At 49.6% G+C, this 18958-nt stretch overlaps 1 protein-coding gene across 14 annotated transcripts in view; it reads right to left on the bottom strand.

Moving 5' to 3' along the window:
• The window catches only part of LOC140898211 (uncharacterized), a 39478-nt gene that overhangs the window by 11684 nt on the left and 8836 nt on the right, over window positions 1-18958 (bottom strand). For 10 of the 14 annotated variants that reach the window (XR_012154921.1, XM_073311713.1, XM_073311717.1 and 7 more), the window contains 2 exons: window positions 6094-6192; window positions 4299-5741 (listed from right to left, as the gene is read on the bottom strand). Coding sequence is in view for 11 of the 14 variants with exons in the window: in XM_073311713.1 (XP_073167814.1) it covers window positions 4299-5741; window positions 6094-6192 (1542 nt within the window). In the remaining 3 variants the exon portion in view is untranslated. Of the gene's footprint in view, window positions 1-1072; window positions 5742-6093; window positions 6193-18958 lie in introns of those variants that run through there. The other 4 variants (XR_012154920.1, XR_012154919.1, XM_073311715.1 and 1 more) reach the window with 3 other exon arrangements.

The raw sequence follows: 18958 nt of genomic DNA on the forward strand, positions 1-18958 counted from the left end.
TACTAACATATAATTATTCTCCATTAATCTCTGTGGGGTAGCACATAAGCCTATAAAGGTGCTGTAGCATCTTGATTGCCAGTGAACAGTCAGGTTTTTTCATTCACATAGGGGAAGGAACTGATCATAGTCATGCATAGTTGGGTAATGGGGTCTGTCACAATGAGCACCCCTCATTTGCATGCCAGCCAATATATAAGAGGGCAGCAGGAGTGGCAGGGACTGAAGTGAGCTGAGCCATTCCAGAATGGAGCCATGGCAGGTGCCCAGGCAGGAAGATAGAATCAGAGAATCATAGAATATCAGGGTTGGAAGGGACCCCAGAAGGTCATCTAGTCCAACCCCCTGCTCAAAGCAGGACCAATTCCCAGTTAAATCATCCCAGCCAGGGCTTTGTCAAGCCTGACCTTAAAAACCTCTAAGGAAGGAGATTCTACCACCTCCCTAGGTAACGCATTCCAGAGTTTCACCACCCTCTTAGTGAAAAAGTTTTTCCTAATATCCAATCTAAACCTCCCCCACTGCAACTTGAGACCATTACTCCTCGTTCTGTCATCTGCTACCATTGAGAACAGTCTAGAGCCATCCTCTTTGGAACCCCCTTTCAGGTAGTTGAAAGCAGCTATCAAATCCCCCCTCATTCTTCTCTTCTGCAGGCTAGACAATCCCAGCTCCCTCAGCCTCTCCTCATAAGTCATGTGTTCCAGTCCCCTAATCATTTTTGTTGCCCTTCGCTGGACTCTCTCCAATTTATCCACATCCTTCTTGAAGTGTGGGGCCCAAAACTGGACACGGTACTCCAGATGAGGCCTCACCAATGTCGAATAGAGGGGAACAATCACGTCCCTCGATCTGCTCGCTATGCCCCTACTTATACATCCCAAAATGCCATTGGCCTTCTTGGCAACAAGGGCACACTGCTGACTCATATCCAGCTTCTCATCCACTGTCACCCCTAGGTCCTTTTCCGCAGAACTGCTGCCTAGCCATTCGGTCCCTAGTCTGTAGCTGTGCATTGGGTTCTTCCGTCCTAAGTGCAGGACCCTGCACTTATCCTTATTGAACCTCATCAGATTTCTTTTGGCCCAATCCTCCAATTTGTCTAGGTCCTTCTGTATCCTATCCCTCCCCTCCAGCGTATCTACCACTCCTCCCAGTTTAGTATCATTCGCAAATTTCCTGAGAGTGCAATCCACACCATCCTCCAGATCATTTATGAAGATATTGAACAAAACCGGCCCCAGGACCGACCCTTGGGGTACTCCACTTGATACCGGCTGCCAACTAGACATGGAGCCATTGATCACTACCCGTTGAGCCCGACAATCTAGCCAGCTTTCTACCCTTTCTACAGCTTTCTAAGATAGCTCAGGCTCATTGGAGAAAATGGCCCCTATGCAGAAGGATGCACCCAAAGCCCAAGTGGAGGATGCTCCAGCCTCAGGAAGGGCAGCAGGAAACAATAGAGCCAGCAAGGAGCAGCCTGTTGAAGAAATGCTCCCACTCCCTGTATGTCTTCAGAATCCTGCACCAGCTGCACCAGGACAAGGTGCACATGTCAGGCAAGACCAGAAAACCGATGAAATCCTTTGTGAGTGACCTCTACAGCTGGGTGTCCACAGAGGCCGAGCAGCTGAGGCTGAAAAGCCAACTCCCCACCATTGGGTCATCGCAGATTCAAGCCACTCTGGAGCTGGTGATGCTGGAGCAGCTGGCCAAGCACTCCGCTGTTCCCACCTGCAGGCAGTCCTCCTAGAGGCATGTCCTTCCCCTTCTCCCTGTGTGCCATCCTGGCTGGGAAAAAGAGTGAGAACAAGAGGGGAGAAGGGAGAGAGGAGCAAATCCCCGCCTGAGAGAGATCTTGTCACCTGTCCGCCTGGCTGAAGAGCTGACCTTGCCCTGAAACCTGCATAGCTGCTCCTTGCCCAGGGGACAACTTTGCACACAACAACTCCTCAGATAAGAGTGAGTTTAGAGGCTGAATTAAAGAAGAGAGACATTTCATTTGGGAAAACAAGATCCTGTATGGGAGAGAATTTTCCTCATTTAGAAGAAGAAACTAGTGTGATCCACTGAATCAGCCAGAAACTTTTGTGTGACATGAACAACAGGGGAAGGAGCAGAGAGATTTGAACTGGGTAGATTGCATACAAAGTGCCATATCCTAATTCAAAGTATTTAACACCATGCAGTAGCAATACATCAGGCCATAAAGCAACAATATTTTGCTGTTGCATGTTTCATTTATCTCTGGGGTGAATTGTGCTTTGGGATTTCATTTAAAATGCTTGAGAATCAGAGTTGTGGGTTTCTGCTACCTTTTGTACTAGCTTTTCCTTGTAAAATAAAAAAACAATCACTCAGCAGCATGAGGGCTGAAACCTCCTAAAGGGCTTTTACCACAGAGACCTCTGACTGGCCTAATCAGGGAGTGTTAGGCTTTTAAAGCTCCAGCTCCTGAAGCTGTAGGAGCTGTTTCATAGAATATCAGGGTTGGAAGGGACCTCATCTAGTCCAACCCCCTGCTCAAAGCAGGACTAATCCTCAGTTTTGCCCCAGATCCCTAAATGGCCCCCTCAAGGATTGAGCTCACAACTCTGGGTTTAGCAGGCCAATGCTCAACCACTGAGCTATCCCTCCCCCACATTAAATCCCTACAGACATATTAAACTAGTTTAGAATTAGCTGACAAAAATGGAGGCTGTGGAGTGTCTGCAGATGGTCCTGAAGGGGGTGAGGGTGGGAAGCTGAATGGGGCTAAGCCAGAATGACACCAACACCTGCCAAGCTACAGATCTGACCTTGCCACTAAGGTGCTGCAAAAGGCTGTACTGAACCTGTTCGATCACAGGCTTGTTTACCCAGCTCAGTTGCATGCCACACACACACACACCCACAACTTTCCTTGATAAGTCCCTAAGGAGCTGTGCCAGCATTTCAGCCATCGTACAATTATTTTATTTTGATTTATAAAGTTTCCCTTGAGAGCTTTCTCAAACCACATATGCCTGCAGTTTAAAATCAAAAAGTACAAAACAGAAGGATACCCATCAATTACAAAAAGGTTCCTGCTACTGGATTAACTCAAGTACCTTTCCAACCATTTCCCCCTTTAAGTTTAATGGATTTTTCCTCTTTACACTGCAAGATACTTTTGTCTTCTTTAACGGTGTAAAATAATACTTGGGAGTCCAATCCTTCCAACAAGCTCTAGAAAATATTCAAGAGGTCCCCAGGAGAAAGTCTTTTTTTCTATTTATCTATTTTCTCCATACACATCCCTCTATCTGTCGGCTTAAACATTTCCATACTGACCATAACCGTTGTATGTAAGAAAGCAGTATCAAGCATCCAGCTGCATGAGGTATTTGTGTGCTCCCTCTGGCACGTCCAGATTCTGCAGAATCTAAGCTTTGATTTGTTAGGGGAAGGGAACATTCCAAACGCGAGGTAAGTCTGGTTCAGTGGTGTCTGCAGAAAGACCCGCCCCCTTTCCTCTTGCGGTGTGGTTTAAGCTTAATCCCTATGGCACTGTACATGCCAGCCCAACTGAGTCATTGTTCGTTCTTGTAGCAGAGGGGATGGGGGGAAAGGGAGTGATGGCTGCGTGAACTGCTGCAGCGGAGGACATGCTGAGGGAAGACAGGAGGAGAAATACAGAGACAGGGGAGGGACATCTGGAAAGAAGGGTGGGGAAGACACCCAAAGGGTGGGAAAAAGCAGCAGATTTTACCAGGAAGTGATGGCGCAAGTGACTAATGGTGGTCATTAAAAGTATCAGGATCGGCTTTCAGAGATGCTGAGACTCCAACTGAGGGGAATGCAGCATCCTAACCCTGCCCATTCTCCCCCTGCTTTGAGCAGGGGGTTGGACTAGATGACCTCCTGAGGTCCCTTCCAACCCTGATATTTTATGATTCCTTATTCCCCAGTCTCCAGACACTCAATACCCCTAGCAGCCAGCTGCCCGCCTCTGCTTCCCATCACCTCCAATCCTGGCCTCTGGGTGCCTTGGGAAATCCCAGCCATAATGCCCTCCTCTTGTACTGCTCCTGAGGCTGGCGGCCTGGGGAAGCGGTTAAGGGGATGGGGGATCTTTCAGTCCAGGGAGATGGAGACATTCTCCCTCCCTGCACTGTCCTGGCAGGAGGCAGAGGAGCTTGGTGGCTTGGCAGACAGGTCAGCAGCACTTAAAAGGGGCTGGCTGAGGTCTCCCCTGCCCTGCCTGGGGTTTGCCAGACCAGGCGTAAGCTGAGGGTCACTGATCAGTTTGGGGCTGGTTATGGCTGCCTCCTCACCCCACAGCTGGGCAGCTGGGTACTCTCGAGCCCAGTTCCACGCCCGCCCACTGGAATCGATGAATGTATGGTTCATTTCTGCCATCCAGTCGGGGGGCTCGGAGAGCATCTCTGCCTCATGGACCCTCTCATGCCTCGTGAGGCTGGAGAGCTGAGTGAAGCTTTTGCTGCACGTGGAGCATTTAAATGGTTTCAGGTCCGTGTGGGTGATCTGGTGCCTAGCCAGGATGGAGCGCTTGACAAAGCTCTTCCCACACTGGGTGCATTTATGGGGCTTCTCGGCTGTGTGATGTTTGAGGTGCGCCTGGAGATTTGATCTCTGAGTGAAGTGTTTACCACACTCTTCACATGTGTAGGGCTTCCCCCCTGCATGGCTAATCTGGTGGAGGAGCAGCCCTGAGCTCTGAAGAAAGCATTTCCCACAATCCGGGCAGACGCTGGGTTTCTCATCTGCATGGATTCTCTGGTGCTCAGAAAGAGCTGAGCTCACCCCAAAACTTTTCCCGCAGTCGGAGCACTGGTAGCATTTCTGCCCTGTGTGGATTCTCTGATGTGTGGCAAGGCCTCTGCTGTCCCTGAACCTTCTCCAGCGGTCAGGGCATTTGTAGAGCTTCTCCTCTGACGGGAGTCTCTGATGTGCAAGAAGGGGGGAGCTTTCCAGCTCCTCCTCCTTTGCATGCACGCGCTGGTGTCTAGCTAAATGGGACCTCACACTGAAGCTCTTCCTGCAGTCCGGGCACTCATAAGGCCTCTCTCCCGTGTGGGTCCGGTGGTGCCTCGTGAGGTCTGAGTTGTTACTGAAGCATTTCCCGCAGTCCGGGCATTTATAGGGTCTCTCTCCTGTGTGGATTCTCCGATGGTGAATAAAGTTTGAGCTCTCGCTGAAGCTTTTCCCACAGTCCAGGCACTTGTAGGGTCTCTCTCCCGTGTGCAGTCTCTGGTGGGTGATCAGGTGTGAGCTCACGCTGAAGCTCTTCCCACAGTCACTGCATTTGTAGGGCTTCTCTCCCGTGTGCAGCCTTTGGTGTCTAACAAGGGCTGATTTCTGGGTAAAACTTTTCTCACAGTCGGCGCATTTATTGGGCCTCTCTCCGGGGTGGATGGTCTGCTGAACACTAAGTTCTGAACTCTGTCTACAGCTTTTCCAAGACACAGTGTGTGTATCTCCATTTTCACCTCCTTTCCCTTCTCTCTGACAGGCCGAGAAGTCTTCTGGTTTCTCGAGTCCTTCTCCACAGCAAGTGGGTTTTCCCTCTCCCTTCCCTGGCTGGTTTTTCTGATGCTTCTCCAGCCTGCGCTGACTCTCACAGGCGTCTCCCTGCCCAGGACTCTGGGGAACATCCCCTTCAGCTCTTCCCAATAACATCCCAGGCGGTTCCACTTGCTCGGGACCTTCCTGCTGAGGGGTCTCCTCCTGGTTCTCACTCCCCGTCCTGTCACCTGCTGGGACAGAGAGAATCCAGACAGGAGTCACTCCCTGTGCTGGGGAGACAGAGAACCTCAGAGAGGGGAACAAGAAGTGGGGGAACAAACTCAAATAACAAATGGAGAGATTGGAACATCAGGAAATGAATCCCCTAGAGGAAATGGGGGAAAGGACAAGTTCCCACCCAAACACTCCAGCTGTCAGGCAGTGTGGATGGGAAGCTATGATGAGTGACATCTGCGATGAGGATACGACCCTTGTGGGGGACAGTCCTGGGGAAGGCAGAACTGGGGAAACACATGGGGTGTTGGTGGGAATCCCTCATTTTTACTTTACTCGCTGATGGCTACCAAGTTAGTTTAACCTCACCTGAAATCTCCCGTTCTTCACAGCCCTGGATATCTGGGACCCATGGCTCTTCCCCTTGTTCCATCTGAGAGCTCACATTGGAGTTGTCAATGAGTAATCCTGCTCAGGAGAAAACACACAAACAACTGAGATCAGAGTTTATTCCATTTCCTTACAATAAAGTGTTACATGGGGTTTTAACCCAGCCTTATTCCATGCTGAAGGGCATGGGATCCAAACAGATGGGAACCTGGTCACGGAGACCCTTTGTGAGAGACAGATGCCCTGTTGTTCCCCTTGTAGATTTTAAGGCCTGTGTCGCAGGGCAGAGGTATAACACCTTTGGATGCCCTGCTAAAGACCCAACTTCCCCCTTTTTCCCTGAAGGGCAGCCAGGTACATGGGCCAAGACCCTTAGCCAGGAACCCAGCTGCAGGCCCTAACGAGGGCAGGCTCAGTATAATCTGCTGAGCCAAGTGGAACCAGCTGCGTTGCTGACTGGGAAGAAATATAAACCCAGGGAAGCGCTTAAGTGGGGAGGCTAGCCAGGCAGGAAGACAGGAGCTCTGTCTCTGCTGGCTGACACAAGCCTCAAAGGCCAGGGGACCCAGTGAGGGGTCAGAGCAAGGACCAGTGTTGGGGGAATTGGGACTTTTCATAAATATAAAGGGAAGGGTAAACACCTTTAAAATCCCTCCTGGCCAGAGGAAAAACCCTTTCACCTGTAAAGGGTTAAGAAGCTAGGATAACCTCGCTGGCACCTAACCAAAATGGCCAATGAGGAAACAAGATACTTTCAAAAGCTGGGGGGAGGGAGAAACAAAGCCTCTCTCTCACTCTGTGTGATGCTTTTTCCGGGAACAGAGCAGGAATGGAGTCTTAGAACTTAGTAAGTAATCTAGCTAAATATGCATTTGATTCTGTTTAAATGGCTGAGAAAATAAGCTGTGCTGAATGGAATAGATATTCCTGTTTTTGTGTCTTTTTGTAACTTAAGGTTTTAGAATCATAGAAGATCAGGGTTGGAAGGGACCTCAGGAGGTCATCTAGTCCAACCCCCTGCTCAAAGCAGGACCAATCCCCAATTAAATCATCCCAGCCAGGGCTTTGTCAAACCTGACCTTAAAAACTTCTAAGGAAGGAGATTCTACCACCTCCCTAGGTAATGCATTCCAGTGTTTCACCACCCTCCTAGTGAAGTTTTTCCTAATATCCAATCTAAACCTCCCCCACTGCAACTTGAGACCATTACTCCTTGTCCTGTCCTCTTCTACCACTGAGAATAGTCTAGAACCATCCTCTCTGGAACCACCTCTCAGGTAGTTGAAAGCAGCTATCAAATCCCCTCTCATTCTTCTCTTCTGCAGACTAAACAATCCCAGTTCCCTCAGCCTCTCCTCATAACTCATGTGTTCCAGACCCCTAATCATTTTTGCTGCCCTTCGCTGGACTCTCTCCAATTTATCCACATCCTTCTTCTAGTGTGGGGCCCAAAACTGGACACAGTACTCCAGATGAGGCCTCACCAATGTCAAATAGAGGGGAATGATCACATCCCTTGATCTACTCACTGTGCCCCTACTTATACATCCCAAAATGCCATTGGCCTTCTTGGCAACAAGGGCACACTGCTGACTCATATCCAGCTTCTCGTCCACTGTCACCCCTAGGTCCTTTTCCGCAGAAGTGCTGCCTAGCCATTCGGTCCCTAGTCTGTAGCTGTGCATTGGGTTCTTCCATCCTAAGTGCAGGACCCTGCACTTATACTTATTGAACCTCATCAGATTTCTTTTGGCCCAATCCTCCAATTTGTCTAGGTCCCTCTGTATCCTATCCCTGCCCTCCAGTGTATCAACCACTCCTCCCAGTTTAGTATCATCTGCAAATTTGCTGAGAGTGCAATCCACACCATCCTCCAGATCATTTATGAAGATATTGAACAAAACCGGCCCCAGGACTGACCCCTGGGGCACTCCACTTGACAGCGGCTGCCAACTAGACATGGAGCCATTGATCACTACCCGTTGAGCCCGACAATCTAGCCAACTTTCTACCCACCTTATAGTGCATTCATCAAGCCTGTACTTCTTTAACTTGCTGACAAGAATACTGCGGGAGACCGTGTCAAAAGCTTTGCTAAAGTCAAGAAACAATACATCCACTGCTTTCCCTTCATCCACAGAACCAGTAATCTCATCATAGAAGGCGATTAGATTAGTCAGGCATGACCTTCCCTTGGTGAATCCATGCTGACTGTTCCTGATCACTTTCCTCTCATGTAAGTGCTTCAGGATTGATTCCTTGAGGACCTGCTCCATGATTTTTCTGGGGACTGAGGTGAGGCTGACTGGCCTGTAGTTCCCAGGATACTCCTCCTTCCCTTTTTTAAAGATTGGCACTACATTAGCCTTTTTCCAGTCATCCGGGACTTCCCCCGTTCGCCATGAGTTTTCAAAGATAATGGCCAATGGCTCTGCAATCACAGCCGCCAATTCCTTTAGCACTCTCGGATGCAACTCATCCGGCCCCATGGACTTGTGCACGTCCAGCTTTTCTAAATAGTCCCTAACCACCTCTTTCTCCACAGACGGCTGGCCATCTACTCCCCATGTTGTGATGCCCAGCACAGCAGTCTGGGAGCTGTCCTTGTTAGTGAAGACAGAGGCAAAAAAAGCACTGAGCACATTAGCTTTTTCCACATCCTCTGTCACTAGGTTGCCTCCCTCATTCAGTAAGGGGCCCACACTTTCCTTGGCTTTCTTCTTGTTGCCAACATACCTGAAGAAACCCTTCTTGTTACTCTTGACATCTCTTGCTAGCTGCAGCTCCAGGTGCGATTTGGCCCTCCTGATTTCATTCCTACATGCCCGAGCAATATTTTTATACTCTTCCCTGGTCATATGTCCAACCTTCCACTTCTTGTAAGTTTCTTTTTTATGTTTAAGATCTGCTAGGATTTCACCGTTAAGTCAAACTGGTCGCCTGCCATATTTACTATTCTTTCGACTCTTCGGGATGGTTTGTCCCTGTAACCTCAACAGGGATTCCTTGAAATACAGCCAGCTCTCCTGGACTCCTTTCCCCTTCATGTTAGTCCCCCAGGGGATCCTACCCATCCGTTCCCTGAGGGAGTCGAAGTCTGCTTTCCTGAAGTCCAGGGTCCGTATCCTGTTGCTTACCTTTCTTCCCTGTGTCAGGATCCTGAACTCAACCAACTCATGGTCACTGCCTCCCAGATTCCCGTCCACTTTTGCTTCCCCCACTAATTCTTCCCTGTTTGTGAGCAGCAGGTCAAGAAAAGCTCTCCCCCTAGTTGGCTCCTCTAGCACTTGCACCAGGAAATTGTCCCCTACGCTTTCCAAAAACTTCCTGGATTGTCTATGCACCGCTGTATTGCTCTCCCAGCAGATATCAGGAAGATTAAAGTCATCCATAAGAACCAGGGTGTGCGATCTAGTAGCTTCTGCGAGTTGCCGGAAGAAAGCCTCATCTACCTCATCCCCCTGGTCCGGTGGTCTATAGCAGACTCCCACCACTACATCACTCTTGTTGCTCACACTTCTAAATTTAATCCAGAGACACTCAGGTTTTTCTGCAGTTTCGTACCGGAGCTCTGAGCAGTCATACTGCTCCCTTACATACAGTGCTACTCTCCCACCTTTTCTGCCCTGCCTGTCCTTCCTGAACAGTTTATAACCATCCATGACAGTACTCCAGTCATGTGAGTTATCCCACCAAGTCTCTGTTATTCCCATCACGTCATAATTCCTTGACATCACCAGGACCTCCAGTTCTCCCTGCTTGTTTCCAAGGCTTTGTGCATTCGTATATAAGCACTTGAGATAACCTGCTGATCGCCCCTCATTCTTAGTATGAGGCAGGAGCCCTCCCCTCCCAGACGTTCCTGCCTGTGCTTCCTCCCGGTATCCCGCTTTCCCACTTACCTCAGAGCTTTGGTCTCCTTCCCCCGGTGAACCTAGTTTAAAGCCCTCCTCACTAGGTTAGCCAGCCTGCTCGCAAAGATGCTCTTCCCTCTCTTTGTAAGATGGAGCCCGATGAAGTTTTGCCTAGAGGGAGTCTCTATGTTTTGAATCCGATTACCCTGTGAGGTAGTTACCATCCTGATTTTACAGAGGTGATTCTTTTACTTTTTCTTCTATTAAAATTCTTCTTTTAAGAATCTGATTGCTTTTTTTCATTGTTCTTGAGATCCAAGGGTTTGGGTCTGTGTTCACCTATGTAAATTGGTAAGGATTTTCATCAAGCCTTCCCCAGGAAAAGGGGTGTAGGGTTTGGGGAGGATTTTCGGGGGGAAAGACGTTTCCAAGCGGGCTCTTTCCCTGTTATATATCTGTTAGACACTTGGTGGTGGCAGCAATAGAGTCCAAGAACAAAAGGTAAAATAGTTTGTACCTTGGGGAAGTTTTAACCTAAGCTGGTAAAAATAAGCTTAGGGGGTTTTCATGCAGGTCCCCACATCTGTACCCTAGAGTTCACAGTGGAGAAAGAACCTTGACATGGTGGCAGAGGTGGGATTAACTTGAAATCTTTTTGAGATCAATTTGAGATTTTTTTGAACCAGAAGCACAGATTTTAAAATGAATTTTTTTTTCCCTTTGGGCTGCTGGAAAGCAGGTTTTAAGCTGAAAGCAGTTAAAGGTTTTTTTGTCTCTGCTTGGGGGCCAGAGCAGAGACAAAAGGGAATTGTCTTTTGTGAGCTGGAGTTTTCTCTACCTAAAGGCAGGGTAGTTAACCTCCTGCAGGGAAATTCACAAGTCTTCATAGACCTGAAGTTGTTTTTTATCTAAGAGCAACTAGAGGGGTTTTCTGTCTATTTGCCTGGAGACAAAGGTGTTAGTTTTTTTTTTTTTTTTTAAGGATTTTTCTGTAGGCTGACAATCACTATCAGAGAACATAGGTATCCGGACAGCACAGCAAAATTTTACGAGCCAAGTTTTTGTTTGTTTGTTTTCTTTCTAACTCTCGGGTGTAAAGTTAGTTAAAAACAGAGAGGTTAGGATAACAGACTGCACTGTTCAACAGAAGCTGGAATTAGCCAGATTTGAGGCTGAGGAAAGACAAAAGGAACATGAAAGACGGGTAGAACTCAAGACAGATGGAAGAGGAGGAAAAAGAGAGGACACATGCACTGGAGATGGAGAAGGCAAAGTCTCAGCAGAATATACCAACAAACCCTAGCAATCTTTCTCCAGGTACCACTTCCCATCCCAGAAAGTTCCCCACCTACAAGTCAGACGATGATACCGAGGTCTCCTTAGAAAACTTCGAAAGGGCCTGCCTTGGGTACAGCATCCCTACAGACCAATACATGGTAGAACTGAGACCGCAGCTCAGTGGACCCTTAGCTGAGGTGGCGGCTGAAATGCCTAAGGAACACATGAACCAGTATGAACTGTTTAAAACCAAGGCGAGAGTCAGAATGGGGCTAACACCCGAGCGTTCCCGTCAGCGGTTCAGAGCCCTAAGGTGGAAACCAGACGTGTCATTTACTCGACATGCCTACCACATTGTGAAACATTGGGATGCCTGGATATCGGAAGCAAGTGTTAAATCTCCAGAAGATTTGCCCTTCCTAATGCAAATGGAGCAGTTCTTAGAGGGTGTTCCTGAGGAAATAGAAAGATACATCCTAGATGGGAAGCCCAAAACTGTAACCGAGGCAGGGGATATTGGAGCCAAATGGGTGGAGGTAGCAGAGAAGAAAAAACTGGTTGCAGTTGGAGCGGATACCAGAAGGGACAACCTCAGACCACATCCTACTACCGGGGGCAGCCCAAGGCCTCACCTACCCCCCAAGGAACCCTCCAGACACCTTAGACACCTTATCGTCCTGCCACACTGTTCTCCAGCAACCCGCCTCGCCCCAGTGACCTGTCAGCTGGATGATGTTTTAATTGTAACGAGCCAGGGCATGTGAAGGCCAACTGCCCCAAGAACCCCAACAGATTACAGTTCATTGCACCAGAATCACACCAGAGGTCCTCAGGCCCAGATACCTCCCATATACCCTCGGAGCGGAAACTGAGTGTGGGCGGGAAGAAGGTCACCGCGTGGAGGGACACCGGAGCACAAGTGTCGTCTATCCATGCTTCCTTAGTGGACCCCAATTTAATCGACTCAGAGATCCAAGTGACCATTCAACCCTTCAAGTCAAACTCTTTCAATTTGCCAACAGCCAAGTTGCCTGTCCAGTACAAGGGCTGGTCAGGAACGTGGACTTTTGCAGTCTATGATGATTATCCCATCCCCATGCTGTTGGGGGAAGACTTGGCCAATCGTGTGAAGCTAGCCAAGAGGGTGGGAATGGTCACCCGCAGCCAGGCTAAACAAGCCGTCCCGCCTAGCTCTATTCCAGAAACTTCTACCAGGACCTGGTCAGAGATGATGGACCTGGACCCCAGGCCAATGTCTGCAACAGAAGTAGTAGATCCAGTCCCAGAGACTCAGACAGAGCCAGTCCCAGAACCGGCAGAACAACTAGCACCAGACCCATTGCCAGCACTGAATCCAGTACTTGCAATCCCAACACCAGAGGGCCCCACCGAACCTGAACCAGCAGCAGCCGCTAACCCTACACAAGAGGCTCAGCCGGAACGTGAATCCCAACATAGTGCACCAGCAGAGAGGGGTTCACAGTCAACAGAAACAGCCCCCTCTCCTACATCACTTCCAGAGGGACCAAGCATAGGTTCACAATCCAATGAGGAACTGATGTCTCTCCAACATCAAGGGAACAGTTCCAGACCGAACAGGAAGCAGATGAAAGCCTCCAGAGAGCTTGGACGGCGGCCCGGAGCAACCCACCACCTCTCAGCTCTTCTAAGCAATCCAGGTTTGTTGTAGAAAGAGGACTTTTATACAAGGAAACTCTTTCTGGTGGACACCAGGAAGACTGGCATCCTCAGAGACAGTTGGTAGTTCCAACTAAGTACTGGGTAAAGCTTGGCCCACGATCATCCTAGTGGCCATGCTGGGGTGAACAGGACCAAAGACCATTTCGGGAGGTCATTCCACTGGGAGGGAATGGGCAAGGATGTTTCTACGTATGTCTGGTCTTGTGAGGTATGCCAAAGAGTGGGAAAACCCCAAGACCAGCTCAAAGCCCCTCTCCAGCCACTCCCCATCATTGAAGTTCCATTTCAGCGAGTAGCTGTGGATATTCTGGCTCCTTTTCGAAAAAGACACCCAGAGGAAAGCAGTACATACTGACTGTCATGGATTTTGCCACCCGATGACCGGAAGCAGTAGCTCTAAGCAACACTAGGGCTAAAAGTGTGTGCCAGGGACTGGCAGACGTTTTTTCCAGGGTAGGTTGGCCCTCTGACATCCTCCCAGATGCAGGAACTTATTTCCTGGCAGGAACTATGGAAAGCCTTTGGGAAGCTCATGGGGTAAATCAGTTGGTTGCCACTCCTTACCACCATCCAACAAATGGCATGGAGGAGAAGTTTAATGCAACTTTGGGGGCCATGACACATAAATTTGTAAATGAGCACTCCAGAGATTGGGACCTAGTCTTGCAGCAGTTGCTCTTTTCCTACAGAGCTGTACCACATCCTAGTTTAGGGTTTTCACCATTTGAACTTGTATATGGCCGTGAGGTTAAGGGGCCATTACAGCTGGTGAAGCAGCAATAGGAGGGATTTACACCTTCTCCAGGAACTAACATTCCGGACTTTGTAACCAACCTACAAAACACCCTCCGAACCTCCTTAGCTCTTGCTAAAGAAAAGCTACAGGATGCTCAAAAAGAGCAAAAAGCCTGGTATGATAAACATGCCAGAGAGCGTTCCTTCAAAGCAGGGGATCAGGTCATGGACTTAAAGGCGCTCCAGGCCCATAAAATGGAAGCCTTGTGAGAAGGGCCATGCACGGTCCAGGCGTGCCTGGGAGCTGTTAATTATCTCATAGCATTCCCCACCTCAAACCAAAAGCCTAAGGTATACCATATTAATTCTCTAAAGCCCTTTTATTCCAGAGAATTAAAGGTTTGTCAGTTTACAGCCCAGTTTGCTGTAACTCGCCCACACAACTATCCAATGCCACGCACAGATGAACTATTAGAGAAACTGGGACGGGCCCAGTTCATCTCTACCTTGGACTTAACCAAGGGGTACTGGCAGGTACCGCTAGATGAATCCGCCAAGGAAAGCTCAGCCTTCACCACACGTCGGGCTGTATGAATTTAATGTACTCCCTTTCGGGCTGTGGAATGCACCTGCTACCTTCCAAAGACTTGCAGATGGTCTCCTAGCGGGATTAGGAGAATATGCAGTCGCCTACCTTGACAATGTAGCCATATTTTCGAATTCCTGGGCAGAACACCTGGAACATCTACAAAAAGTCTTCGAGCGCATAAGGGAGGCAGGACTAACTCTTAAGGCTAAGAAGTGTCAAATAGGCCTAAACAGAGTGACTTACTTTGGACACCAGGTGGGTCAAGGAACTATCAACCCCCTACAGGCCAAAGTGGATGCTATCCAAAAGTGGCCTGTCCCAAAATCAAAGAAACAGGTTCAATCCTTCAGAGGGTATGTCTACACTACGAAATTAGGTCGAATTTATAGAAGTCGGTTTTTTAGAAATCGGTTTTATATATTCGAGTGTGTGTGTCCCCACAGAAAATGCTCTAAGTGCATTAAGTGCATTAACTCGGCGGAGCGCTTCCACAGTACCGAGGCAAGCGTCGACTTCCGGAGCGTTGCACTGTGGGTAGCTATCCCACAGTTCCCGCAGTCTCCGCTGCCCACTGGAATTCTGGGTTGAGATCCCAATGCCTGATGGGGCTAAAACATTGTCGCGGGTGGTTCTGGGTACGTGTCGTCAGGCCCCCGTTCCCTCCCTCCCTCCGTGAAAGCAAGGGCAGACAATCGTTTTGCGCCTTTTTTCATGAGTTACCTGTGCAGACACCATACCATGGCAAGCATGGAGCCAGCTCAGGTAACCGTCACCCTATGTCTCCTGGGTGCTGGCAGACGCGGTACGGCTTTGCTGCACAGTAGCAGCAACCCATTGCCTTCTGGCAGCAGACGGTGCAATACGATTGGTAGTCGTCCTCGTCGTGTCCGAGGTGCTCCTGGCCACGTCGGCTGGGAGCGCCTGGGCAGACATGGGCGCAGGGACTAAATTTGGAGTGACTTGACCAGGTCATTCTCTTTAGTCCTGCAGTCCTATTGAACCGTCTTATGGTGAACGGGCAGGCGATACGGACTGCTAGCAGTCGTACTGTACCATCTTCTGCCAGGCAGGCAAGAGATGAGGATTGCTAGCAGTCGTATTGTACCATCTTATGCCAGGCAGGCAAGAGATGAAGATGGCTGGCAGTCGTACTGTACCATCTTCTGCCAAGCAGCCATGAGATGTGGATGGCATGCAGTCCTTCTGCACCGTCTGCTGCCAGCCAAAGATGTAAAAGATAGATGGAGTGGGTCAGAACAAGAAATAGACCAGATTTGTTTTGTACTCATTTGCCTCCTCCCCTGTCTAGATCACACTGCAGTCACTCACAGAGAAGGTGCAGCGAGGTAAATATAGCCATGTATCAATCAGAGGCCAGGCTAACCTCCTTGTTCCAATAACAACGATAACTTAGGTGCACCATTTCTTATTGGAACCCTCCGTGCAGTCCTGCCTGAAATACTCCTTGATGTACAGGCACACCCTTTGTTGATTTTAGCTCCCTGAAGCCAACCCTGTAAGCCGTGTTGTCAGTCGCCCCTCCCTCCGTCAGAGCAACGGCAGACAATCGTTCCGCGCCTTTTTTCTGTGCGGACGCCATACCAAGGCAAGCATGGAGGCCGCTGAGCTCATTTTGGCAATTAGGAGCACATTAACCACCACACGCATTATCCAGCAGTATATGCAGCACCAGAACATGGCAACGCGATACCGGGCGAGGAGGCGACGTCAGCGCGGTCCCGTGAGTGATCAGGACATGGACACAGATTTCTCTGAAAGCATGGGCCCTGACAATGCATGCATCATGGTGCTAATGGGGCAGGTTCATGCTGTGGAACGCCGATTCTGGGCTCGGGAAACAAGCACAGACTGGTGGGACCGCATAGTGTTGCAGGTCTGGGACGATTCCCAGTGGCTGCGAAACTTTCACATGCGTAAGGGCACTTTCATGGAACTTTGTGACTTGCTTTCCCCTGCACTGAAGCGCATGAATACCAGGATGAGAGCAGCCCTCACAGTTGAGAAGCGAGTGGCGATAGCCCTGTGGAAGCTTGCAACGCCAGACAGCTACCGGTCAGTTGGGAATCAATTTGGAGTGGGCAAATCTACTGTGGGGGCTGCTGTGATGCAAGTAGCTCACGCAATCAAAGATCTGCTGATATCAAGGGTAGTGACCCTGGGAAATGTGCAGGTCATAGTGGATGGCTTTGCTGCAATGGGATTCCCTAACTGTGGTGGGGCTATAGACGGAACCCATATCCCTATCTTGGCACCGGAGCACCAAGCCGCTGAGTACATAAACCGCAAGGGGTACTTTTCGATAGTGCTGCAAGCTCTGGTGGATCACAAGGGACGTTTCACCAACATCAACGTGGGATGGCCGGGAAAGGTGCATGATGCTCGCATCTTCAGGAACTCTGGTCTGTTTCAAAAGCTGCAGGAAGGGACTTTCTTCCCAGACCAGAAAATAACTGTTGGGGATGTTGAAATGCCTATATGTATCCTTGGGGACCCAGCCTACCCCTTAATGCCATGGCTCATGAAGCCGTACACAGGCAGCCTGGACAGTAGTCAGGAGCTGTTCAACTACAGGCTGAGCAAGTGCAGAATGGTGGTAGAATGTGCATTTGGATGTTTAAAGGTGCGCTGGCGCAGTTTACTGACTCGCTTAGACCTCAGCGAAACCAATATTCCCACTGTTATTACTGCTTGCTGTGTGCTCCACAATATCTGTGAGAGTAAGGGGGAGACGTTTATGGCGGGGTGGGAGGTTGAGGCAAATCGCCTGGCTGCTGGTTACGCACAGCCAGACACCAGGGCGGTTAGAAGAGCACAGGAGGGTGCGGTACGCATCAGAGAAGCTTTGAAAACCAGTTTCATGACTGGCCAGGCTACGGTGTGAAAGTTCTGTTTGTTTCTCCTTGATGAAACCCCCCGCCCCTTGGTTCACTCTACTTCCCTGTAAGCTAACCACCCTCCCCTCCTCCCTTTAATCACCGCTTGCAGAGGCAATAAAGTCATTGCTGCTTCACAGTCATGCATTCATCACACAAATAGGGAGATGACTACCAAGGTATCCCAGGAGGGGTGGTGGAGGAGGGAAGGAAAATGCCACACAGCACTTTAAAAGTTGACAACTTTAAAATTTATTGAATGACAGCCTTCTTTTTTTTGGGCAATCCTCTGTGGTGGAGTGGCTGGTTGGCCAGAGGCCCCCCCACCGCGTTCTTGGGCGTCTGGGTGTGGAGGCTATGGAACTTGGGGAGGAGGGCGGTTGGTTACAGAGGGGCAGCAGTGGCAGTCTGTGCTCCAGCTGCCTTTGCTGCAGCTCAACCATACACTGGAGCATACTGGTTTGGTCCTGCAGCAGCCTCAGCATTGAATCCTGCCTCCTCTCATCACGCTGCCGCCACATTTGAGCTTCAGCCCTGTCTTCAGCCCGCCACTTACTCTCTTCAGCCCGCCACTTACTCTCTTCAGCCTGCCACCTCTCCTCCCGGTCATTTTGTGCTTTCCTGCACTCTGACATTATTTGCCTCCACGCATTCGTCTGTGCTCTGTCAGTGTGGGAGGACAGCATGAGCTCGGAGAACATTTCATCGCGAGTGCGTTTTTTTTCTTTCTTTCTAAGCTTCACTAGCCTCTGGGAAGGAGAAGATCCTGTGATCATTGAAACACATGCAGCTGGTGGAGAAAAAAAAAGGGACAGCGGTATTTAAAAAGACACATTTTATAAAACAGTCGCTACACTCTTTCAGGGTAAACCTTGCTGTTAACATTACATACATAGCACATGTGCTTTCGTTACAAGGTCGCATTTTGCCTCCTCCCACCGCGTGACTACCCCCTCAACCTTCCCCCCTCCCTGTGGCTAACAGCGGGGAACATTTCTGTTCAGCCACAGGCAAACAGCCCAGCAGGAACGGGCACCTCTGAGTGTCCCTGAAGAAAAGCACTCTATTTCAACCAGGTGACCATGAATTATATCTCACTCTCCTGAGGATAACACAGAGAGATAAAGAACGGATTTTGGTTGAATGCGAGCAAACATACACTGCAATGCTTTGTTCTACAGTGATTCCCGAGTACGTGTTACTGGCCTGGAGTGGTAAAGTGTCCTACCATGAAGGACGAAATAAGGCTGCCCTCCCCAGAAACCTTTTGCAAAGGCTTTAGGACTACATCTAGGAGAACCGCAAATGCCAGGGCAAAGTAATCCTTTCACATGCTTGCTTTTAAACCATGTATAGCATTTTAAAAGGTACACTCACCAGAGGTCCCTTCTCCGCCTGCTGGGTCCAGGAGGCAGCCTTGGGTGGGTTCGGGGGGTACTGGCTCCAGGTCTAGGGTGAGAAACAGTTCCTGGCTGTCGGGAAAACCGGTTTCTCCGCTTGCTTGCTGTGAGCTATCTACAACCTCCTCCTCCTCCTCATCTTCTTCGTCCCCAAAACCTGCTTCCGTATTGCCTCCATCTCCATTGAAGGAGTCAAACAACACGGCTGGGGTAGTGGTGGCTGAACCCCCTAAAATGGCATGCAGCTCATCATAGAAGCAGCATGTTTGGGCCTCTGACCCAGAGCGGCTGTTCGCCTCTCTGGTTTTCTGGTAGGCTTGCCTCAGTTCCTTCAGTTTCATGCCGCACTGCTTCGGGTCCCTGTTATGGCCTCTGTCCTTCATGCCCTGGGAG

The sequence above is a fragment of the Lepidochelys kempii genome, chromosome 14 (genome assembly GCF_965140265.1).
Source record: "Lepidochelys kempii isolate rLepKem1 chromosome 14, rLepKem1.hap2, whole genome shotgun sequence".
In the NCBI taxonomy this organism is placed as follows: domain Eukaryota; kingdom Metazoa; phylum Chordata; order Testudines; family Cheloniidae; genus Lepidochelys; species Lepidochelys kempii.